At 41.9% G+C, this 26016-nt stretch overlaps 1 protein-coding gene across 2 annotated transcripts; it reads left to right on the top strand.

Moving 5' to 3' along the window:
• Nucleotides 1–11: 11 nt before the first annotated feature.
• Nucleotides 12–25021, top strand: ERP27 (endoplasmic reticulum protein 27). Of its 2 annotated transcripts, XM_010858730.1 has the most exons (8): nucleotides 12–51; nucleotides 1728–1995; nucleotides 2564–2661; nucleotides 4882–5019; nucleotides 18135–18251; nucleotides 22105–22230; nucleotides 23813–24010; nucleotides 24902–25021. In XM_010858730.1, the coding sequence occupies exons 2-8, from the start codon at nucleotides 1815–1817 to the stop codon at nucleotides 24947–24949; spliced, it is 906 nt and encodes a 301-aa protein (XP_010857032.1). In that variant the 5' UTR covers nucleotides 12–51; nucleotides 1728–1814; the 3' UTR covers nucleotides 24950–25021. The 2 variants fall into 2 exon arrangements, with proteins under 2 accessions (XP_010857032.1, XP_010857031.1); XM_010858729.1 differs by lacking the exon at nucleotides 12–51 and having other exon boundaries at nucleotides 403–1995.
• Nucleotides 25022–26016: the final 995 nt, after the last annotated feature.

Raw genomic sequence — 26016 nt, 5'->3', positions numbered from 1 at the left:
AAGCAAATATGGAAACTGGAAGGTCCCCATTCATTCGTTTCCTCAGAATAGGTGGGCAGAGCTCAGTACAGGAGGTTTTACATAACTGGGAGTGGTTTTGCCCCCTGTTTCAGTGCAAATGCTAGAAAAATCTCAATTTATTTATTTTTTTTAAATAAGCATGGTATTCTTCTTCTTCTTCTTCTTTTTTTTTTAAATTTGCTTTGCTGTGGCTTCCCTGGTGATTCAGATATTACCATCTTTACAGAATCTGCCTGCAATGCAAGAGACCTGGGTTTGATCCCTGGGTCAGGAAGATCCCCTGGAGAAGGGGATGGCAACCCACTCCAGTATTCTTCCCTGGAGAATTCCATGGACAGAGGAGCCTGGCAGACTACAGTCCAGGGGATGGCGAAGAGTCGGACACGACTTTCACTTGCTGTGGTGGATATTAGTTGCAGCACGCAGGATCTAGTTCCCTGACCAGAGATTGAACAAGGGTCAAATAGAAGCAAGGAGGCTTTTTTTTAATTAATGTTTTTTTTTTTTTATCTTTGGCCCTGCTGGGTCTTGCTGCACACAGTCTGTCTCTAGTTGTGGTGAACAGGGGCTACTCTTCATTGTGGTGCTCAGGCTTTTCATTGGAGCTGCTTCTCTTATTTCAGAGCACAGGCTCTAAAGTACAGACTCAGTAGTTCCAGCTCCTAGGCTCTAGAGCACGGAGTAAGTAGTTGTGGCTCATGAGCTCAGTTGCTCCAAGGCATGTGGGATCTTTCTGGACCAGAGATGGAATCTGTGTTCCCTTCATCTTCAGGCAGATTCCCAACCACTGCACCACCAGGGAAGTCCTTCAGTGTATTTTATTATCATATAGTGCATGCATGCTAAGTCGCTTCAGTCGTGTCTGACTCTTTGCAAACCCATGGATAGAAGATTCTACTAAGCTTGAGGCTTATATATCCCCTGCCTTTGAGAATCCCTTGGATTTCCACAGGCACTTGGGCCACATTAGGCACTTTTTCTCTTCTGCTTAAGCTCTTCAGTGGCTTCCCATCACCTGAAAAATATAGCTGAAGCTCCTACACTTAGTATACAAGGTCCCCTGGGATCTGGCCTCAGAATGCCTTTCTGCCAAGATTTATTATTCCATTTTCTGGTAATACTCAATTACTAATAATTCTCTTATTAGTAATTTGCACGTCACATTTGCATCTCAGTGCTTTGGCTCTTTACATGAAACTCCCTTTCCACCTTCATTGCCTAGAAAAGTTTTATTTGCCCAGGACTCTGCTTAGGCATGCTTCCCAGGCGGTGCAGTGGTAAAACCGCCTGCCAGCGCAGGAGACGCGGGTTCGATCTGTGTGTGGGGAAGATCCAAGGAGAAGGACATGGTAGCCGATTCCAGTATTCCTCCCTGGAGTCAGACATGACTGAGTCTGCACACACGCACTGCTTGGGCACCCCCTGCAGGAAGAAAGCTTTCACTAGACACCATCATTGTCCAAAATGTCCTTAGTTTATCTTCTCCTAGCACCCTATGAGCTTCCCAATTTTTTAATCACTTTCCATTTTACATTTAAATGATCTATTTAATTGCCCATTTTTCATATTAACAATCTAAGCTGGGAGAGGTGATCAGATCACCATTATTGCTATGTCTGTAGTGCCTAAGTCAACACTTGGCATAGAATGTTTTGTTTTATTTAAAGGAACTAGCCTGACTTTCTTCTGATTGGTTTTGTTCCGAGGCCCTGTTACCGAATCCTGTCTCTTATCTCAAAAGTTGAAGGTCCCCCTGCCCCGGAGTCAGCTGCAATGTTCCCAGAGCACAAATTATGCCACAATCCATTAACTGCAGAGTGGGCTGCCCTGAGTCAGAGGCTCCAAACACCAAGACCAGGGTGTGGAGCGAGAGCAGGAAAATGGAAGCCATGCCATCCAGATGCCTGTTTCTGTTATTTCTCTCCACATGCAAACTGTCCCCGGAAGTTGTTGCAGAAGTTCAGGAATCATCAGGTAAAAGAAAAGAGCACTTGAGTGACCAGGGGGTGAAACTGTTATTGGGAGAAGGGAAGGGAATATTGGTAGAACTCTGGGTATTTGTTCCCCAAACCTAGGAACTTTTCAGGAAATGCTAGATAAAGATCTGCCTTGCCTAGTAGAGAAGAGGAGAGTCTGACATCCTTCAGAAATAGGCTATTATGGACTTCCCTGGTGGTCCCATGACTTAAGTCTTCGTGCTCCCAATGCTGGGGGCCCCAGGTTCGATCCCTGGTCAGGGAACTAGATCCCACTACTGCAACTGAAGATTCTGCATGCCACAACTAAGATTTGGAGCAGCCAAATAAATAAATAAATATTATTTTAAAATGGGCTATTATGAGAGGAGTCCCCCTTCCACAAGTTAGTAAAGAAATAAAGCCTTGGAATGACAACTGCACTCCTAAATCTCTTTGGCCTTAGTATGAAGAGGAAAAATAGAGATGCCTTTGTGATTTAGAGTTGCTTTTTCTCCACTTGGTACCTGCAAACTCTCTGTCTCTCTCTCTCTCTTCCTCCCACCCCTACCCTCATCTCTGTCTAGATGGTCCTGGTGCCCAGGAACCCATGCGGCTCACAGATGTCCAAGCTGCCATGGAATTCATTGCTGCTGCTGAGGTGGCTGTCATAGGCTTCTTCCAGGTTTGTTCAGATATTGCCACCTGCCCTTCTCCCAGTTCAGTTCACTTCAGTCGCTCAGTCGTGTCTGACCCTCTGTGACTAGAAATATGCTACCTTAAGGGAGCCATGCTAGTTACTTGCTGGCCGGATGATACTGCATTAAAAGTCAAAGGGCAGAGTCTAATTTTAGCTTGTCAATCAAGATCTCACAATTTCTAGATGTTCCCAGTCTCTGAATCATATCTTTCTCATATTTGTTTTGAGAGTTCTGAGGCTGCTGTCTGGGTCTCCCCATCTGTATATGCTTTGAAGCTTCAGTCAGTATTTTAATTTCCAAGGCAGGGCCCAGAGTAAACCAACTTGTATCAAGCTGGCAACACATTTGTGAATAGCTGCCTCCAGTCTAGAACCTTTTACCAAGTAAGGAGTCCCCCACTCTTCTTTTGCTTCCCAGGTGGCTCCATGGTAAAGAATCCACCTGCCAATGAAGGAAACACAGGTTCAATCCCTGGGTTGGGAAGATCCCCTGGAGTAAGAAATGGCAACCCACCCCAGTATTCTTGCCTGGGAAATCCCATGGACAGAGGAGCCTGGTGAGTTACAGTCCACCGGGTCGAAAAGAGTCTGACACAACTGTGCAACTGAGCATGCATACACACTTTTTTTTTTTTTTCGTTTGTTTGCTATGAAATGTTGAATAAGGATGACATTTTGCATACTGAAGGTCTTAGCCAATCTTCCAGATCGGCTGCCTGGCTAAAAAAATCAACCATAAAGGAGAAGACATTATTCCAGCATTTTTCTTTTTCTCTGGAGGTAACATCTGGTGATTTCACAGCTAATTAATCCCCTACTCTCTCCTCTCAGACCTTGTCTGTTTCTATTCATTAATTCCAAATCACCATCATCTTGTCTTTTCTGTGTACACAGCTGGAAATAAAATCGATGAGATATAAGTAGGGGAGGAAGACGGGAGTGGGGTGGGGGAGTGGGGGTGAGGCCTGGGGGCAAATTTTTCAGTGATGAGAGAGAGATCTGACCTGTAGACAAAAACAGCAGCCTACACTCAGGCAGGAGTGCCAAGGCAGTAGAACTGGAGGAGGGTGCGATAACTCAAATGGCCACCAGGTGTCGCTGTTTGCTCCGAGAGCAATTCAATTCTAAGGAGCAGATTTTTTTAAAAAGATGAAGCCTTGAAGAACAATTGTTCATAACCTAAAATGAACTCCACACGCTCTTTTGGGAGCAAAGTGCCAACTCCCTCTACTTGACCCCAGCTGCAAGGCTAACCATGATCTTTTCTCTGAGCACATTTCCTTTTCTTGCCAGAAAAATGTCAAGGACAAACATGTTCATGGCTGTTTATTGCTCAGAGCTTCTGGGGAGGAGGGTCCCATGACTGCAGGGAAATAAGGCCAGCTTGCTGTAGAAGGTCTGGAATCATTATTCAGAACAGGCTTCCCTGCTCTGTCTTGCAGGCCTTGGTTCTAGAGGTGGAGCAACGCCTGAACAGTGTCTTCATGGCTTACACACAGTGGAGAGAGCACCCCAACGTCCTACACAGCCTTGTTAATAAAACTTCTAAGCTTTCACTTTAATTTCTCTTATTTTTATTTTCTCTTTTTTGGTTCTTTTGACAGCACCTATTTCTGATTTTTACGTTTCTTCTTTCCTCTACAAATTATTCCCCAAATATTTGCCTCCTTTGGTTTATCAATGACTGTGGAGGCCAACTCTTCAGGTCTTTGTGATTTTGAGCCCCCTCTCAGCTACTAACAAACTACAAGTTAGTCATTCAGTCACGTCTGACTCTTTGCGACCCCATGGATGGTAGCCCGCCAGGCTCCTGTGTCCATGGAATTCTCCAGGCAAGAAAACTAGAGTGGATAGCCATGCCCTTCTCCAGGGGAATCTTCCTGACCCTGGGTCTCCTGCATTACAGGCAGATTCTTTACCGGCTGAGCCACCAGTGAAGCCCAACAAACTACAAGTTCTATGGTAAAGCCAGATAGGTGTTCTAGACTTAGCCACTCTGTCATAGTTACCTATTAACCCACCCAGCCTGGAAAATTCAACCATGTCCCTGAGAAGCCAGCCTACATTTTTAGAGGTCAATGTTGTCTCACTGGACACTTTGATTAGATAAGTGTGAGCATATTTCTACTCCCTAGTCTCTTTCCTCCAGAAACAACCTGTGGGATTTTTTCTTTTTCTTTTCTTTTTTTTCCTTCTTGTCTTTAGGATTCAGAAGTACCGGCAGTGTCCCTAATCCACAGTGTGGTGCAAAATTTCCAAGACGTGTCTTTTGGGATCAGCACTGCCTCCGAGGTTCTGGCTCACTACAACATCACTGGGAACACCATTTCCCTCTTCCGTCTGGTAAGTCAGGTGGGCAGCTCCAGCCTTCTAGTTCTTCCTTGGGTTGTGAATACACAGACTTCTGAGACCAGAAAGGAGTCTAGATCTTGAATCACAACAGTGATGCCAGCTTCAGGGACCATGTGAGGAGGATGGCTCAACTCAAGCTTCCTAAACAGATGCTGTCGTGAAATGGGAAGAGGCCTGGACTGAGGGTCAGGACATAAGATTTTCAGCACCGCTTTGTCACTGAGCAGCCATGTGACTTGGGCAGGTCACAAAACACTTTCTTGGCTTCAGTTCTTTCATCTATAAAACAAAAGGGGAGTGGGAGGGAGGCTCAGGAGGGAGGGGATATATGTATACATGTAGCTGATTCATGTTTTACAGCAGAAATTAACACGGCATTGTAAAGTAATTATACTCTAATTAAAATAAATAAATTTTAAAAAGAAAAAATACCAAGAAAAAAACTACTGCATACAGCTCCATAATTTGGACATGGCATAGCTTAGTTAGCCATTTTCCTATTTATAGATAATTCAGTGTGTGTATTAGTCCCTCAGTCATGTCTGACTCTTTGCAACCCCATGGACTCTCTAGGCAAGAATACTGAAGCAGGTTGCCATTCCCTTCTCCAGGGGATCTTCCCAATCTAGGGATTGAACTCAGGTCTCCTGGTTAGCTCTCCATAGATAATTAGATAATCTCAAATATTTTATATTACTGAAGTTCTATAATAAATGCTTTTATGGGGCTTCCCTGGTGGCTCAGACAGTAAAGAATCTGCCTGCAATGTGGGAGACCTGGATTTGATCCCTGGGTCAGATATTTTTATATTTCCATATATATATGCTTTTTAATATCTTCATATCTTTGAGAGTTTGCTTACATTTATCAAACATATGTTAACAACTACTGGGTTCTCTATGCAAGGTAATGATCCTTAAAACACATTGAGTATATTCTCCCCTCTCATAGCTCTTAAAATATGGTAGAGATTGTAAACATAACATACAAGTATCTATAATACAAACAGCATTACCATGGGTAAAATATTGTGTGTGTGTGTGTGTTAGTTGCTCAGTCGTCTTCGATTATTTGAGATCCCATGGACCTCCAGGCCCCTATTTGAGCCCTCCAGGCTCCTCTGCCCATGGAATTCTTCAGGCAAGAATACTGGAGTGGGTAGCCATTTCTTTCTCCAGGTGAAACATTATAAGAGTTTAACTGGTCAAAGCAGGATAAGCACTAAATGACTTGGCCCAAAACATCAGCTTTGTAACCTATGATCCAAGTTCTGGCTGAATGGCCTTAAGAGTTATTCCATATTCTGGACCTTCTGTATTGCCTGCACACATTAATCCAGAAATGTGCAAAATATAACATGCTGTTTTCTCCTTTGAGCCATCTCCCAAACCCCTACAGTTTCCCTGTCTCTTTTACAATGAAGAAAATCAACAGTGGGTTAAGATTTCAGTGACTATTGGAACACAGTTCCTTTGTTCCCTTCTTAAGGACGTTCTCAGTACTGACATCAACACAGTTTCTAATGTTAATGCCATTATCAACAGTGTTAAGGGTAATATATTCTAATAAAAAGAATAAAAAATGGATTAAAAAAAAAAGCAGAGTAGGAATTCTGACCAAAATAAGTTATGAAGGAGGCAACTGAACTGGGATTTAAAGAACAGATAAAATTTGGACAACATAGAGGAGAATTTATGGACAAAATGGGGAAAAAAAGTTAAACTTGGAAAAGAGTGATCAAGCCAACTTGACTGGATCTCAGGGAACATGTTTTGGGCAGATGAATAAAAGAGCAATTTGATTGGAACCATATTGTCGAGACATTTGAATACCAGCTTAATGAGTTTGCACTTAAGTTGACTGGCTCTGGGCAGCCCCTCAAGCCTTTAGATCAGGGGAATAGCATGAACAGAAATGTGTTTGCGCAAGATTATTTTGGCAGCAATGAGTCAGATGGATGATTAGGCATAAAGACAAGAATAAAGAGAACTTTTATTAGGCTGACTAGATAGATCGTGTACTAAGGATCTATAGCAAAGAGGTAGCAGCAGAAAGTGAAGAAAACAGCATCATATTCTCTCTTTCCTTGACCTGGGCACCTGCTTCTCTGGGTCCATCTCTTCTTTTAGCCTCCTTGAGTTCTTCTCTTTCTCTGTCCACACTACTGCAAGGATCAGATATCAAATTATGGAAAGGAGGAGAGGTTGAAAGTCACAGTATCTGAGGAATAGTGAGGTTATAACAGAAGTAGGTATTTCTGATGTTTTCTTTGGTTGTTGAGTTTATGTTGTGGTGGAATGTCAAAGTGAAGATGACCAGAGTCCACTGGAAATAAGAAACTGAGCAGACATTAAAGTTTCAAAATTTCTGGTCTGAATGTCCTTCCCTCTCCTCTTTATCTTCTCTCTCTCTTACATTCTTCACCCAAATCTCTTTAAAATGTATTTTGTATTGTCTTCAGCTTTCTTTAAGCTCTTAATACATTGTTATCTCATTTGCATATCACTCCATTAAAACTGCTTTCAACCAGGTCACCATGGCTTCCATATCTCCAAACCCAACCAACATTGTTTAGATCTTATTTTACTGACCATTTATGCCATATTTGATATTGTTAGCCACTCTTTTCTCTTTAATAGTCTCTCCTTCCTTGATCTAGGAACCTGCTTCTCTCGGTCCAACTCTTCTTTTAGTCTCCTTGAGTTCTTCTCTTTCTCTATCCATACTACTGCCTGACCCAATGCTCTTCCCAATCTAAGTTATAGAATCCATGGAGGCAGAGACTGTCTTATTCACTACTTCAACCATTGAGCATTTAACAGCATCTGTCAGGACTTCCTTGGTGGTCCGGTGGTTAATAATCTGCAATTCCACTGCAGGGGCATGGGTTTGATCCCTGATCAGAGAACTAAGATTCTGCATGGGGTAATCTGTGGCCAAAAATAAACTAAAAATAAATTTAGGTAAGCATCTTTAAAAAAACAAAATAAAAAATAAAAGTGCCTGCCATGTAGCAGGTACTCATAAGTATTTATTGAATAAATGAATATGTGAATGAATCATTTCTTTTAATTTTTGAAAAAGGCTTTATTTATTTAGAAAAGTTTCAAATTCAGAGCAGAATTGAGAGTAAAGTGCAAAGATTCCCCTTATATCTCCTGCCACACTCATCCATGGCCTCCCCCATCAGCAGCATCTCCACGAGAGTGGTAGATTTGTCACAGCCGATTAGGCTACATTAAAATGTCATAACCACCCAAACTCTACAGTTTACATCATAGCTCACTCTTGGTGTTCTACAATATATGGCTTTGGACAATGAGTAATGGCATAAATCTATTGTTATGGTATTCCAGGATTTTCACTGCCCTTAAATTCCTCTGTGTTCTGCCTGTGAATGAATCAATTAATGAATGAATGAGTAAGTCTTCAATAACAGGATCTTTTCTTATGTTTGACAGTTATGTGTTTGTTGAGGATTTGGCATGTTTTATATCTAGCCTGGACCTCTCCATGATTCAGATGGTTGCTGGATATAACTATTTGAATATCCTCATAAATATTGCAGGCCTGGAGTTTGAGCAAGCTCCAGGAGTTGGTGATAGACAGGGAAGCCTGGTGTGCTGCAGTCCATGGGGTTGCAAAGAGTCAGAGATGACTGAGCAACTGAACTGAACTGAACTGACTGCAGTCTTCACTTAGTCAAAACTGAATTTGTCATCTTCCCTCGCTGTGTCACGTTCTTCCCACGAAAACACTATTTTACTGAATAGCTATGTTCATTCAGTCTCTGGTCTTTGCCGATCATACCTCCCACCCTGTATTTGGAGCCTGTGTTCTCCTTCACTCTTCTTTTTACTTTCTATTACATCAGTTTATTCAGGCACCATCAAAATATTTGTAGAGACACAAAAAAATACAAGTGATACTTCTGAAGGAAGACAGTAATCAACAATAATGAGCTCATAAATGTAAGGGAAAGGGTTAGTGGCTCAATTATGTCCAACTCTTCGGGACCCTATGAACTGTAGCCCACCAGGCTCCTCTGTCGATGGAATTCTCCAGGCAAAAATACTGGAGTGAGTATCCATTCTCTTCTTCAGGGGATCTTCCTGACCCAGGGATTGAACCTAGGTCTCCTTCACTGCAGGCAGATTCTTTACTGTCTAAGCTATGAGGGAGGTCCCTTAACAGCAATGAAAACTCAGTGTTGCCACTGGTGAGGCTCCGTGATAGAGGTCTGATTTAGCCAGTCCCACAGCCATGGCCATTACATGTTGTTTTATTATCCAGTTAATACTTCCATCTTTATTAAATAGATTGAAGTATTTTCTGTGTCTATAGCTGCCTGAATCTTTTGTTGCTCCTGCATTATTATTATTGATTCAATTAATGTACTGATGGTGTAATGCACAAAATTGACTTTTCCTCTGCTCTTTCCATTTTGTTCCTCGCTTAGACTCTTGGCACCTTTGGCATAAATATTGTCAGTACCTTCTTAATAGGTTTCCCTTCACTATTTCTTATTCACTTTCTAGGTTGGTATGACAATGATGGATTTAAAATAGACATTTGACCATGACACCTCCTTCTTAAAAAACTCTTCAATATTCCCCCATATTACAAGAATAAAATCAAGACATTTAAATGTGTAGTTTTTATGACCAGGCCACTACCTGCTTCTCCATTCCCTTTTCTAGCACATTCCCACCCTAGTCTCTACCATTTCAATACCCAACTATACACAGTATGAGGACATGATTTTATCATGTCACGTGGGCTAATTCTCTGCATAGAATGCCAGCCCCGCTCAGGCCCTTTTCTCTTAGGCTCGCCCAACCAACTCCTCCTCATATTCCAGTGAATCAGTTCCAGCAGCTTATCCTTCAGAAAGGCTCCCTTGGAATCTCCAAATTGTCCTAACTACTCCTCTAAAGCTTCCCAGGTCACACAGTGGTAAAGAATATGCCTGCCAATGCAGGAGATGCAGGAGACTCAAGTTTGATCCCTGGTCAGGAACCCCTGGAGTAGGAAGTGGCAACCCAGTCCAGTAGTCTTGCCTGGAAAATCCCATGGACAGAGGAGCCTGGCAGGCTACAATCCATAGGGTTTCAAAGAGTCGGACAGGACTGAGCACGGACAGAGTTTCTGCTAAAATCCCATGAAACTGACCACTTTAGAGTGCATGTGATGTATTTCTGTGTCTGTTTCACCTTTACCCTACTAGACCATGAGCTTATGCAAGGCAGGAACCATGACTTATTCATCTTTGTGTCCCAAAGGTCTACAGTAGGTCTCTGGTACCTCGAAGACATTCAGAAAGTGTTTGAGGAATTTACTCATTCCCAAAACTCTGTCTGAAGATGCCTGAGTCCCTTCAGCAGTTCTTCCCCCACCTGGACAGAAGCTGCTGGTTTGCACTGTAAAATAGGTTTAAATCAAATCCTTCTGTGAAGAGTTTTGGTGAGAAAGATATAAACTGTGTATAAAATAGACCAATAATAAGGTCTTAGTGTATTTCACAGGGAGCTATATTCAATATACTATAACAAACCATAATGGAAAAGAATATGAAAATATACATACATTATATATATAAAATATATAATTGAATCACTTTGCTGTATACCAGAGACTACCATAATATTGTAAGTTAACTATACTTCAGTTAAAAAAAAAAAGATGCTTTTTTAAAGAAAGATATAGAAGGTTACACTAATGCATTTCCTGGTACCGTTGAACTATTTGTAGCAACCTGTCCATACAAAAAACTCCAATTAGCTACAGATCCACAAGTACTTCTTTCCCAGTTTGTTGTTTATAGTCTTATGAAAGCCTGATTTAAAAGTCCTAGTTCCACCAAGAGACACATTTGGGAAGAAAAACAAGTGCTTGTTGCTTCCAGTGTCTCTGCAGGTTTTACGACCTCTAACGAACGCTTTAACTTTGTTTACGATTTATTCTCTACAAAGCCCTGTTGATGACTTCCCAGAGCTGCTCACGCTTCTTTAGAATCTGCTGGTTGTTTCCCACCAGTGACAGACCTACTCCAAATGAACTCTTGGAACCTCTGTGGACAAGATTATTTATGTGCCATACCGAAAACAAGCACCCTGCTCCATTGGCAGGTCTGTGGTGACAACTCTTAGATAAACATTTTCTCCTCAGTTTCAGTTCAGTGGCTCAGTCGTGTCTGACTCTTTGCAACCCCATGGATCACAGCATGCCAGGACTCCCTGTCCATCACCAACTCCCAGAGTCCACCCAAACCCATGTCCGTCGAGTCAGTGATACCATCCAACCAGCTCATCCTCTGTCGTCCCCTTCTCCTCCTGCCCTCAATCTTTCCCAGCATCAGGGTCTTTTCCAATGAGTCAACTCTTCGCATCAGGTGGCCAGAGTATTGGAGTTTCAGCGTCAGCATCAGTCCTTCCAATGAACACCCAGGACCGATCTCCTTTAGGATGGACTGGTTGGATCTCCTTGCAGTCCAAGGGACTCTCAACAGTCTTCTCCAACACCACAGTTCAAAAGCATCAATTCTTCTGCATTCAGCTTTCTTTATACTCCAACTCTCACATCCACACATGACCACTGGAAAAACCATAGCCTTGACTAGATGGACCTTTGTTGGCAAAATAATGTCTGTGCTTTTTAATATTCTGTCTAGGATGGTCATAACTTTCCTTCCCAGGAGTAAGCATCTTTTAATTTCATGGCTGCCATCACCATCTGCAGTGATTTTGGAGTCCTACACTTTCAAAAATTCAGTCCAAATTTTACTAGGATTATTATTCAAGTTTTTGGGATAATTTTTTTAAAAAAGAAAAAGAACATCAACCAAAACTATCCTCTTTTTTTTAGTGTTTTCTTAAATTGAGGTATATTTAAAAGTTTGGCATTGAACAAACTGAGGCTTTTAATATACTCAAAAAATACCATACAATGTGACTGTGCCCTTCAGAAGAGGATCCCAATGTTTAGAAATGATAATCAGTTCCTGTGTCCTGTAGGGGTGGTCTGGGAGTGAACAGACATACTTACACAATGGACATGGGTTTCACGGATTCCTGCCCGTTGGTCTCTGTGGCTCTGTGTAGACCCATTAGGAGGCCCTTTTACGTCTGCAGTTAAGACTTCTCCTTGACACTGGGAAATGTGAACCAACTGCAGATCTTCTGATACTTTCTTTTATTTAAGATCTAGAATTTCATCTGTTTGTTTTAGTGCCTAATTTATGATAGGCACTAGAATCTGATGAAATTATTATTATCATCCCTGTGTGCACTTAGTCACTCAGTCGTGTCTGACTCTTTGCGAGCCCATAGACTGAAGCCCACCAGGCTCTTCTATCCATGGGATTTTCTAGGCAAGAATACTGGAGTGAGTTGCCATGCCCTCACCCAGGGGATCTTCCTGACCCAGGGATCGAACCCAGGTCTCCATCACTGCAGGGGGATTCTTTACTGTCTGAGTCACCAGGGATGCCCATTATCGACCCTGCATTATCAATAAAGAAACTAAAGTTCCATGAGCTTGATTCTGATGTCTAGACTTTCAGAACTATAGAGTCACAAACATCTAACTCATACCCAGCATTCTCCAGGCCAGAATACTGGAGTGGGTAGCCTTTCCCTTCTCCAGGAGATCTTCCCAACCCAGGTATCAAACTCAGGTCTCCTGCATTGCAGGCGGATTCTTTACCAGCTGAGCCACAAGGGAAGCCCAAGAATGCTGGAGTGGGTAGGCTACCCCTTCTCCAGCAGATCTTCTCAACCCAGGAATTGAACCGGGTTCTCCTGTATTGCACGCGGATTCTTTACCAACTGAACTAAGAGGGAAGCCCATATCCAGTATGGCCGACTCCAAAGCTACCTTTTCTACCTTATTATAGTGACTTTCTACAGTATTTAACTCTGAAAAAAGCCTGTTTTTACTCCTATATTCTACCTACTCTAATGCTCCTCATTAAATAAAGCCAAAGAAAACAAAAAATGTTTTTCCTAAACAATTTCTCTCTCCCCTAGCACTATTTAATCAAACCCCCATCTTATTTCTCAAGATTTAACCTAGACATGACATATTTTGGGTTTTCCCAGTTGGTGCAGTAGTGAGAAGGAAAAGGCAACCCGCTCCAGTATTCTTGCCTGGAGAATCTTGCCCAGAGACAGAAAAACCTGGTGGGCTGCTGTCTGTGGGATCACACAGAGTCGGACACAACTGAAGCAACTTAGCAGCAGCAGTAGTGAAGAATTCACCTGCCAGTGTGGGAGGTACAAGAGATGCGGGTTGGATCCCTGGGTCAGGAAGATCTGCTGGAGTAGGAAATGGCAACCTACTCCATTATTCTTGCCTGGGAAATTCCATGGACAAATAAGCCTGGTGTGCTATAGTCCATGGGATCCCAAAGAGTCAGACATGACTGAATGACTGAGCACACACACAGACACACACACACACACATATGTATGACATATTTTGGCAAAGAAATTTCAGAATTAGCCCATACAGCAAATTTCCACTGTAAGAACATGTTTAGAAATAAGCTGAAATAATAAGTGGAAATATGAGTTGACAGTTATATGGGAGAGAAAAGAGTGCAGCATTTGTTATATTTATGGAATGCATCAGTCTGTAAAAATAGTTCAGGCCAACTATTTAAACGTGACTGAGAAAAAATTAAAATGTTGTGTATGACAACTTGTCTGTGTGAGGACACAGCTTGTCTTGGCACTAGTGTGAAGTCCCTCCCCACTCGCCCAACCAAGCACTAACCAGGGCCGACCCTGCTTAGCTTCTGAGATCAAGTGAAATCCAGGGCATTCAGGGTGGTATGGCCATAGACAGCCCCCTACTCTCAATAGGACACTTACTGTTACCCTAATCCTGTGTTGAATAAACCGTGAGCCTGTCCTAAAATGGAATCTCAGATATTATTTGAATGTGTACCTCATTTTGAGTATTCTCCATCACTTCTATTTGAAGAAATAGAATTAGTCTAACTTTGACCCAACGGGATAGTAATAGAGTAGAGGCATCCCTTCACGCCTTTCACAATTATTCCTGGAAACCTGTTATAAGAAATGCACCTAGCCAAGCAGAGAATCAGAGCAGAGTACATAAAAATAAACTGATAAGGAAGGCAATAAATAAGATTTGCCAAATTTTAAAATATTTTTCTAAAGTATATATATATATATAAATGTATTTATTTTTGGCTGCACGGGGCCTTCACTGCTGTGCACGGCTTTCTCTAGTTGTGGTGAGCAGGGACTACTCTCTAGTTGCGGTGTGTGGGCTTCTCATTATTGTGGGCTCGAGGGCACGTGGGCTCGGTGGTTTCAGCTCACAGGTCCTGGAGTCCAGGCTCAGTAGTTATGGTGCATGGGCTCTGTTGCTCTGCAGCATGTGGGATCTTCCTGGACCAGGATTAGAACCCATGTTTCCTGCATTGGCAGGCAGATTCCCAAGCATTAGACCACCAGAGAAATCCTAAAGTATATATGTACCAAGTATATGGTAACCAATTAGCTTATAAAAACAAACCCCAGAGGCGAGAGGGCGTGTACTGAACAAATGATTTCTCCATGGTAGCCAAGATATTTAATATTGTAGCTGGTGCAAACTAAAACAACTTTAATGTTTTACAAAAAGCTGGGTTGTTAATTACAGGAATCTACCAGAATTAATTCAAAGGAGTATTGCCAAAATACTAACAAACAGAAAAGGAATGATGAAATCCATTGGTATGATACAGTGTCTGACTCATATAATAATCTACATCTGATACTCTTGGGGAACCTCAAAATTATATTGTAAGGTGACAACCCTTCTGGTTTACTGTTTCTGTTTTTCTTCTGGTGCCCCTTTTCTTGAGGAGAAAAATAATATGATTTTTCAAGGAAAATTCTTTCCAAAAACTGGAAAAATATATTAAAAAATATTTTCTCCCACTCTGGGATCCAGGGTCGGATTTTCTTTCCAGGGCATTATGCAAATAAATTCCCTTTACAGAAGGGAGGTTTCCTGTTTAAATATTTCCAGGAACCCTACACATGAGCGCTCCAGAGTTTGTTGGTGTAAGAAATAGAGAAATAATCAGGTATGCTTCATTTAAAGAGCCACGACCAACTGGAGAGGCTTCGGGAGGATGGCTTTTATGAAAGATCTTTGCTTCTTAGAGAATGTTATCACCACTTCACAAACTCTGCCTCCCATATACTGCATTCCTCAAGTCCAGAGCCACCTGGAGTAGCTGGCATTTCCTGTTCATCCTGTTCTGGGAAATGCGAGGGTTTGCCGGGAAAAGAGAGCAGCGAGGGAGGAGCTCCTGGCTCTGAGCACGGTTCTATCCACTGTGGTGTAGACACCAGGCTTCCAAGTTTCTAGAAAAATAACCAGAAAGTATTTAGACATGTTAAACGTAAAAAGGACCCTGGTTGTGATTACAGTAGTGATTCTGATGGTTGTGCAATTAGCAAAACCTTAGGAAGGAAACGTACATTGCTAGGTCGCTTTAGTCGTGTCTGACTCTGCAACCCCATGGACTGTAGCCCGCCAGGCTCCTTTGTCCATGGAATTCTCCAGGCACGAATACTGGAGTGGGTTGCCATGTCCTCCTCCATGGGATCTTCCCGACCTGGGGACTGAACTCGTATCTCCTGCGTCTCCTGCATTTGCAGGCAGATTCTTTACCACTAGCACAACCTGGGCCTTATGCAGCTTTAAAAATCCTTTGTGCTCACTTTCTTTCTCCTGGAGGAGAGGGATGGGAGAAGGGTGGGCGAGGCCCCACGTAGGATGACATTTTCTCCTGCTTTCATAGTTCTCTCCCAGGCTTTCTCTCAAATAGTGTGAATTTTAAAACAATTAAATATGCAAAGGGAACTCACATTTTAAAATATCCTGTAGTTTCGATGATTTTTTTTTCAAGATTCTTTTTTTAAAGACAAATATTTTCTGTACTTTGGCATTTATGTATTTCATAAGTTTGAGTTGTGAAAAAAAAAAAAAAAACCACAATCATAAGGTGATTAAGTCGCCAGTTGAGTAAATGTCAGCACTTCTGGATCTCAGCACTTTGGTGTAGTCAAAGCATTTTAAACAAAACAAAACAAAAACGCACACTAGTTATAAACAAAAAGGTTGATGACTACATTGAAATTAACTTCTATTCATATTCAGTTACCATTAAAATAGTCCCCAGTGAGAAAAGATATGTAATATAGAACCATAAAGGGCTCATATCCATAATATATAAAACATCTTCAAATCAACAAGGAAAGGATCAACTCAATAGAAAAATAGGCAAGTGACTTGAACAGAAACTTCAAAAAAGATGATATATAACTAGTTAATTGGGGAATTGGAGGTTAAACCACAATGAAATACTACCACATATTCATCAAAATGAATAGAAAGGCAGATAATACCAAGTGCTGGCCAGGATGTGAAGCATTGGGATCTCTCAAACAGTACAGATGCAAGTATACATTACTATTCATTTTAGAAAATAGCTTTGCCTTATCTCCCAAATAAACATCAAAATGCACGTTAAAAATATACATATCCTATAATTAAAAATTTCAATCCAAAATACATGCTCAATAGATACAGAGGCATGAGTTCCAAGAGAAATGAACAAAAGAGTTCATTGCAGCATTATTTTAATAACCAGAAACTGGAAACAACCTCAATATCCATCAGTAGTAAAATAAGATTTTGCATATTTATACAATGGGATACTATTACAGCAAGGAAAATGAACATATTACAGCTATATGCAATAATATGGATAACTCTTAAAAACAAAATAATTGAGATACACAAAAAAAAACATTGTCTGTTTCCACTTACATCATTTTTTTTGTGCATCCCCACTGCATGTGGGATCTTAGTTCCCCAGCCAAGAACCAAACCCACACCACCTGCATTAGAAGCATGGAATCTTAACCACTGGACCACCAGGGAAGTCCCTACATAATATTTTTAAAAAGAAACTCAACTGTAACAGTGAGGTGAATTTTTAAGCAGTAAAGCTATAAAGAATGAAAATCGTCATTGTAAAAGTCAGGATAATGGTGAACGTTGGCAGAAAAATAACGGATTATAAAATGGACATGAACTTGAGCAAACTCTGGGAGATCATGGAGGACAGGGAAGCCTGGCATGCTGCAGTCCATGGGGTCGCAAAGAGTCATACACAACTTAGCTACTAAACAACAATAGAAAGATCTCAGAGGGCTTCAGACATTCTGGCAATATTCTATGTCTTTCCCTGAGTGGTGGTTCCACAGTTGTTTACTCTGTGACAATTTTCTGAGCTTTATATTTTCCATTTGGTGCTTTTCTCTGCACACACACAAAAATGTGTGTTTTATTTCACATTAGAAATGTATGTAAATAAAACATAAATCTGATCCTCTAAGTGGCTCCCCTTGCCCTCAGGTTAGAATTTAATTACTTATCTTGACCTCAAGGTTCTTTGGGAATTTGCCCTGCCTACCCCGTTGCCCTGATGGCTCTGATCCTAAAGAATCTGCTGCAATGCAGAAGACCTGGGTTTGATCCCTGGGTCAGGAAGATCCCCTGGAGAAGGAAATGGCAACCCACTCCAGTATCCTTGCCTGGGAAATCACAAAGATAGAGGAGTCTGGCCAGCTGCAGTCACTTTCCACCCCACTGTACATGTCTCTCTCCTACTGCACTTAACATTCACTGCTATAGTCGAGCTAACCTAACTGCAGCTTCTAGAACGGAACGCCTATCATTTTTTGCCTTTTGCGAACACTGTTTGTTATTTAAAACTCCCATCCCATCCTCATTCATCTGACCAAGTCTTAGCCGTTGATTAGGAGCTGTCTCTTCCTGGAAGCATTTCTCCTCTTCCTTAGGTGACATACGGGTCTGTGATGATACTTGTCACCTTCTGTGGGATGTTCCTGTTTACTTCTCTGTGCCCCACAGGACAGTGCATTCCTCGAGGGCCAGAAACATTTACCTTTCTGTCTTTGGAGCTTGAGTTAGTGCCTGACTTGAGGTTAATAGTTCAGAAACATTTATTGATGACAGAACAGTGACAATTTTATCCTTTCTGTGTGATCCAGGTAGATAACAAACAACTGGATTTAAAGGGTGAAGACTTTGAAAGCATGGATGCCACCAAGTTAAGCCGTTTCATTGAGAGCAACAACCTCCGCTTGGTTACAGAGTACAACGCTATAGTAAGTAGCCCCTGTCTCTAGACCCAGAAGTCCTTTTGTCAGGGAGGGTAATTGCCTTCATAGGAGAAATCTTGTCCTCCAAGCATTCTGATCTTTTAATGAATAATAACAGTTGTTATTGTTGTTATTGTTGTTTAGTCACTAAGTCATGTCAGACTCTTTTGGAACCCCATGGACTGTAGCCCACCAGGCACCTCTGTCCATGGGATTTCCCAAGCAAGAGTACTGGACTGGATTGCCGTTTCCTTTTCCAGGGGATCTTCCCAACCCAGGGATCGAACCCAGGTCTCCTGCATTGCAGGTGGAGTCTTTACCAGCTGAGCCACAAGGGAAGCCCAAGAATACTGAAATGGGTAGCCTATCCCTTCTCCAGTGGATCTTCCCAACCCAGGAATCAAACCAGGGTCTCCTGCACTGCAGGTGGATTCTTTACCAACGGAGCTACCAGGGCAGCCCATAATAACAGTAACCACCATTAAATCAACTCAAAATTGTTTATATTGCCATCCCTACTACAACCCTTAAGATTGATAAACTTGTTCCTACCCAACAAAGAAAGAAATAGAAAAGTGAGATGACACGTTACATGACTAGTAAGAGAGTCAGAATGCAAAGTTGAGGTGACTAATCAAAAACTTCTGAGTTTGGTTGCAAGAGAGTTCAGTGAAGCAACTCTGATGTGACCAGCATTCTAGACCATGCTTCTCAAACAAGATGGCAAGCTTGCCACAATTGCAAAAATGCTGAAGGTCAATTTTTTTTCCTAAAGCATTAGAGACCAATATTTTTATAAAATACAAATGAGCTGTTTAAAAACACTGATCACATATTTGGATGTTGCAGCAATGTAAAATTTCTAAAAAGTTTTTACACACCTATTCCCATTTTCTGTGTCTACCTCCTTGCAGACTCATGACCAGCAGTTCTGTCGGGTACAATTGGCACTTGCCTAGACCCTCCTGGAGTCTCAGGTTTCTTTCTGGGTGTATTCCTTGGTTGTTGCATTCGGTCTACAACCTGGGTGAAGGTGTTGGTCCACCTGTCCGGATAATCTTCTGGCCTTCTGACACCTACAGCTTATAGAATTACCTTATATGTCCTACCTTTTACCTTCCCGAACTTACATCATTAGGTGATGGAGTGTTGATTTCCAGTGATCTACCTCGGCTCCGAAATGCTGCATATTCTCTCATAACAGTACTTTATATGCACGTCATGCTTTTCAGAACTAACAAAACCCTTTTATGTCACTTTTTCATATAATACTCACATATTTTTTTGAGGTAGAAGAGAGGAGATTATTATGTCCATTTTATAGAGGAGGACTCTCAAGTTCCAAGCAACATTCAATATTACACAGTAAGTAGAAAAGACATCACTGAAGGCAGAAAATTTGATGATGCATGAAGTCATATTGTCTATTTCCATTTTATAGGAGAGGAAATGGGAGTTCAGAAAAGTGAAGTAACTTCCTCCAGCCCTACAACTTGTCATTTGAAGTTCAGTGACAGCCCTGTCCACTTGACCCAGCATTTTTCACGACTGATCTGTCTGACTGAGTCCTGTGGTTTTTCCATTCCCCCACATAGCCTACAACAGAAAACATTTCTTTTCCTGTTGACTAAATTCCTGTCCGCCTCTCACACCATGTTTGTCTCCATAGAATGGTGATCCCATTTCCACTTCTGCTAAGATTTCAAACACATGCATCCCAGGGTCACTGGTAGCAATAATTTAAAAGGCATTGAAAAGTGCCTAGACCATTATCATTCTGGTCATTGTCTATAAGGCTACCAGGAGTGCATTGGGGACCAGAAAAGATGATCTTCCAGTGCCTGGTTTATGACCCAGGGTCCTGGAATTCCCCAGGTGAATGAATTGTCTCTTGTTTTGTTACTTAAATTTATAGCATGCAATCTACCTTCCTAGAATAGAGATAGAGGATAAATCTTGGGGAGAGTCCCCTGTTTTAAACTCCAGGGAGAAAGTTTCTGGAAAGAACTTATTGGATCCTCCTTGCCTACATGTCGGCCAGTAGAGCTGAAAATTCTCTACAGGGTAGTATGTAGCTTCTGCTGCTACTGCTAAGTCACCTCAGTCATGTCCGACTCTGTGTGACCCCATAGATGGAAGCCCATCAGGCTCCCCTGTCGCTGGGATTCTCAAGGCAAAAACACTGGAGTGGGTTGCCATTTCCTTCTCCAATGCATGAAAGTGAAAAGTGAAAGTGAGGTCGCTCAGTCATGTCCGACTCTTAGCAACCCCATGGACTGCAGCCTACCAGGCTCCTCCTTCCATGGGATTATTTAGTGATTCCCGTTCCCATCATTCTGAGACTTTGTTCATTAACCTACAGCTCTCTCTGTGCACATGCTAGTTTTATAGCAATACTCTGTATTCAGAAGGGGGAGGTAAGAAGAAATGGGATTTTGTTTAAAATAGAGACAGTTGCAGCACTGTTTCTGAAAAGGGAAATGAAGAGGGCTAGAGTCATTGTTTTATAGTCTCCCTTCTCTCCTCCCTCTGCCTCACAGCTGTCTCCTCCAGTCGACCATCCACAGCCTCAGGGGAAATCACCATCTCTAATCAGCAAAGAAAGGCCAAACTTCCCATCTCCTGAAGCAGTTATCTTATGGCTGACCTGAAATGAACTAACTCAACCGTGCTTAGGGCTGAGTTGATTTTGTTGAGGTTTTGCCATCAGCTGAATAGGAGTCTCATGGATAGTCTCATGTATAGAGTCTCATGTATAGAGTCTGTACTCTTTAAGTACAGACTCTTAAGTCACTCTGCCTGCTGAGAATTCCAGCTCATCACTTATGTGACTTTAGGAGATCTTGCACCTTAATGTCTTTATTTATAAAACTGGGACTTTGAGGATTAAATTAGTTATTATACATAAAGACCTGAAAACACTACCCAGCACATCATCAGCACTCAAAAGTGTACACTACTAAGAAGGATTCAAAATTCCATTTTAAGTGTATCTGGCTTCTCTTGGTTTTTTATTTGTTTTGCTTTGTTTTTTGCTGTGCTGTGTGGCCAGCAGGATCTTTGTTCCCTAATCAGGGAATGAACCCACACTTCCAACAGTGAAAGCTTGGAGTCCTAACCACTGGACCACCAGGGAATTCCCAAAATCTGACTGCCCTTGCCACATTTCAAAAGGAGTTGAAAAAAGTGACTAAAATATTCCATGGTATATTTGTTGTCTAATGATGCATAACAGTTTACTCCAAAATGTAACAACTTAGAACAGAAAAATAATTGATTATCTGATACAGTTTCTGTGGGTCAAGTTTGGGAGTGGCTAGGGATGGGGGCCTCTGATCCCAGGGGCTCATGTGAAGTTGCAGCCATTGGTCAGGGAGGTAATCATCTGAAGGTTTGATGGGGGCTGGAAGATTTCTTCCCAGATGATTCAGTCACCTGATTGGCAAGTCAGTGGTGGTTGTTAGCAGGAGAACTTAGTTCCTTCATAGGAACTACGTGAATCTCTTCCCAGGGCTGGTTGAGCGGACAGTATAAGAGAGTAAGTGATACAGGAGAGAACAAAGCAGATGCTACTATGTCTTCTATGACCTAACCCTTGGAGGTCACACTCCATCACTACTGCAGTATCCTTTTGGTTACTCAGCTCCACCCTGTTCAGTGTGGGGATGAGGGGTCTACTAAATTACATGAAAACTAGGAGAATGAAACTGATCCAAAGCCATCTTGTAGGAATTGCCATTGGTATGATGGGTGGACAGCTATCATTTATGGTCCAGTGTGCCTAGTCATTGAGTTAACACTAATGTTTTTTCCCCTCCTTTTCTCTTTCATTCTGCTTTAATACATTTCAATTTGCCAGACTGCAATTGGCCTATTCAATAGTATGATTCCGATTCATCTTCTACTGATTATGAACAAGGCCTCCTCGGAGTTTGAAGAAAACTTGCACAGATTTCAGGAGGCAGCTAAGCTCTTCCAGGGGAGGGTAAGTCTGGACGGGGAGATTCTCTTTTGAATACTCAGCTGTAGGACACCAGAAAAAGAGAGATGGGGCTAGGGAAGTGAGAGAAATGTGGAAAATAATTATGGTTAAGAGATAACGAAGTGAGAACTGGAGTATAATAAATCCCATTACTCTGCCTTAAAACTTAAGATGTATTTTAAACTGTTAAAGATGTGTTTAATCATATCTTCCATTAGCAGTAAGTCTATTTCTTTTTTATTCATTGATGGTTGGACAAAAAATAGAGATCCAAAGAGACTGAACATAAAAATCACCTGTTAGTCATGATAGCTTCATATATCTATGCTGTGCCAAGTAGCTTCAGTTATGTCCGACTCCTGGTGACTCTATGGCCTGGTAGCCTGCCAGGCTCCTCGTCCATGGGATTTTCCAGCCAAGAATCCTGGAGTGGGTTGCCATGCCCTCTTCCAGGGGATCTTCCTGACCCAGGGATCAAACCCATGTCTCCTGAATTGCTGGAAGATTCTTTACCACTGAGCCACCAGGGAAGCCCCATGATTTATTTACTCCTCACTATAAACTCTGAAGTTTTAGACCTCAGGGCTTATTTCTCACATAAAACACATATCTTGTACCTACTACCCACTGGATAAGCAATAAATATTTTTCTTTCCCTTCCCCACTTTGTGCAGTTCTGCTTATGTCACTGAAATAGTAAAACTTCAACTACTTCAAGTCTACTGCATTGAACTAGAGACCCCAGTGATGAGGGCTGTTTGGTAAAAAAAAAAAAAAATCTTTCTGGTGGTTGTTTCCCTAACACTGGAAGTTTTCAGTGTTACTAAATATAAATAACTCTCTAACTAGACTGTTATCAAGGAGATTTCCTCATTGGGCAAAAGGTTTGATTTAATAATATAAAATAGTTAACAATTATTTACCATCTGAGCCACCAGGGAAGCCCTATCAAGCACTTACTATCAGTTCAGTTCAGTTGCTCAGTGGTGTCTGACTCTTTGCGACCCCATGAATCGCAGCACACCAGGCCTCCCTGTCCATCACCAACTCCCGGCACTCAAACTCATGTCCATCGAGTTGGTGATGCCATCCAGCCATTTCATCCTCTGTCGTCCCCTTCTCCTCTTGCCCCCAATCCCTCCCATCATCTTACTATATATGCTAAAAACTGTATTAGAAATATTATCTATTCTCTCATTCAGTCTCCCCCCAACAAAATCCAATGAGAACACTGAATCTCAGAGAGGCCAAGTAATGCACCCAAAGTCAGACAGCTAGAAAGTACTAGAGGCAACATTTAAAAAGAATTCCCCATGTTTAGCCATTTAGATCATACTTTCTCCCTTAGCTAATCATTAAACTGTCTTCCAATGCTTTGTTCTTAAAATTAAATAGACCTGATCCAAAGGGAAAAAACCTAAAACAATGCAAAGTAAAAGAAGAAATTCATTTTAATTCAATGAAGATTTAAATTGTGTGGCACAGACCCTGAATTCAATCAGTGTAAACTGCAACAATCACCAAGTGTCTCTTTCTTCCAAGGACCTCAGACAGATCTTTCTCTTTCAAATTTCCCCAACTGCAGATTTTTTTTATTCTAGTGGACAGTGGAGTGAAGCAAAATGAAAAGGCGATATCATTTTTCAAACTAAAGATGGCTGAACTGCCTGCTTTAGCAATTTACCAGACTCTGGATGATAAGTGGGATACATTGCCTATAACAGAAGTCTTAGTAGAGCAAGTGCAAAATTTTTGTGATGGATTCCTGAAAGGGAAGGGATTGGTAAGTATTAAACTGCAGGTAAAGCAAGTTGAGGTTTTTTTTCCCTCTCAGTTCAGTTCAGTTCTGTTGCTCAGTCATGTCCGACTCTGTGAAACTCCATGGACTGCAGAATGCCAGGCTTCCCTGTCCATCACCAACTCCCGGAGCTTGCTCAAACTCATGTCCATCGAATCAGATCCATTTTACCTCTCAGTCCCTTTAATTTTCTGTTGAATAAAAATTCTTTGACCTCCACTGGATTTGATTAAAAGTAAAGGAGTGGGAAGATATAGTGGTCAGGGTCGAGACTCTTTTTAGGATGTAATCATGGGAATGAGTGAATGTCGCTCAGTCATGTCAGACTCTTTGTGACCCTATGCACTACAGTCCATGGGATTCTCCAGGCCACAATATTGGAGTGGGTAGCCTATCCCTTCTCCAGGGGATCTTCCAAACCCAAGGATCAAACCCACATCTCCCGCATTGCAGGTGGATTCTCTACCAGCTAAGCTACAAGGGAAGCCCAAGAATACTGGAGTAGGTAGCCTATTGCTTCTCCCGGGGATCTTCCTGACCCAAGAATTGAACCGGGGTCTCCTGCATTGCAGGTGGATTCTTTACCAACTGAGCTATCAGGGAAGCCCATAGTCATGGGAAGCAAACCAAAATAGAACTCCAAAAGCACTTTGGGGAAGGTCTTGCATATTCAAAGGAGCTGAATTTTGGATTTTACCATTCTGTGTACAATATCGATGGGAAACGAGTCAAATTCATATGAGGAGTTCATGAGATAACAGTGGAAGATGGATTTAGGGTTTTCAAGAGGGATTAAATAGCTCAATTTGTTAATCTCAGAGTTCAAAAACAAGATTGGGCTCCAGAGCTGAATATCCATGTCATGATGTTTTTCAGAGACAAAATCATGAAGCAGAAGAGAAGACGTCAAAGGTGGAACTCTGATTGCTTCCTTGTTTCTTCTGCATACAATCAAGTAACTACTTTATGCTGAATAAAAAGGAGTCAATAAAAAGACTCAAATCTCAGAGACATTAAATAACAGACTCACCAAGCTTCACACACACACACACACACACACAAAACTCCAGTTTGTTCCTTAAAATCTCAATTACTCTACTTGCCCTTTCTTTAAAATTTTCTATATTCTCTACTACCCATCTGATTTTTCTCTTCTACATTCATACTGAGGGGACCCATACACTGGATGGAGGTTTTAAGAGAAACACTGTGCTCTTGCTGTAAAGTGGAGGGCAGGGGAAGTTGGGGAATGGGGAGCATTCTTAGAGGGAGACTGTTCTGATGGGTCATTTAATATTGAATTCATACTGCACGAGACTTACATACAACCTCTTGTAGAGCTGCCTAAGGGTTGAAACCCTACTCTTCATAAGCCCTTGTCCCTCTCTGACTCAGAGCCAATGACACAAACATGGTTTTAAACACCTGTCTGGAATTGTCTTCATGCCAGAAGTCTAACGGTATTTCCAAGTCTCTGAACTCGGCAGAAACAGACCGTGTACAACTCTATGCTTGTTTCGCGTTCCTAACTCCCCATATGAACCAACAACCACATGATAAATTAAAAGCCCTATCTTATAGGAAAAGGCTGGCATCTCTTTGCAGACCTAACCTCTTGTAAATACCCCCTGCTCAGCTCAGCAGAGTGGACCTCCCTCTTCAGTGCCTACTGTTCAGAGTCAGGCCATGAGCCACCTCTGTGTCATTGTTCCCCGTGGGTGGGATGGGAGCTGGTGGAGATCATCCTGCATGACCACTGGGATAAACATGGTAGTGGAGCTGGGGATTGAACTAGGTAAGAAGTTGGGGAAGCGGGGAAGAGAAGTGGGGCGCTTGGGCGCTGGGGGCAAGCTGGGGCTGACCGAGTGTGGGTTATTGCAGATGAGGGGTGTGATCCAGCCCATGTGGGACAGAGGGAGAGTTTGGCTGAGTGTCTCTGGCCCACAGGCTGTTACTGTCAACACACAAATGCTGCATTGTTCCCAGGAGGC

This window comes from Bison bison, unplaced genomic scaffold, assembly GCF_000754665.1.
Source record: "Bison bison bison isolate TAMUID 2011002044 unplaced genomic scaffold, Bison_UMD1.0 scf7180017864390, whole genome shotgun sequence".
NCBI lineage: Eukaryota > Metazoa > Chordata > Mammalia > Artiodactyla > Bovidae > Bison > Bison bison.
Note: the sequence above shows the minus strand (reverse complement) of the source record. Positions and strands in the feature narration are given on the sequence as shown.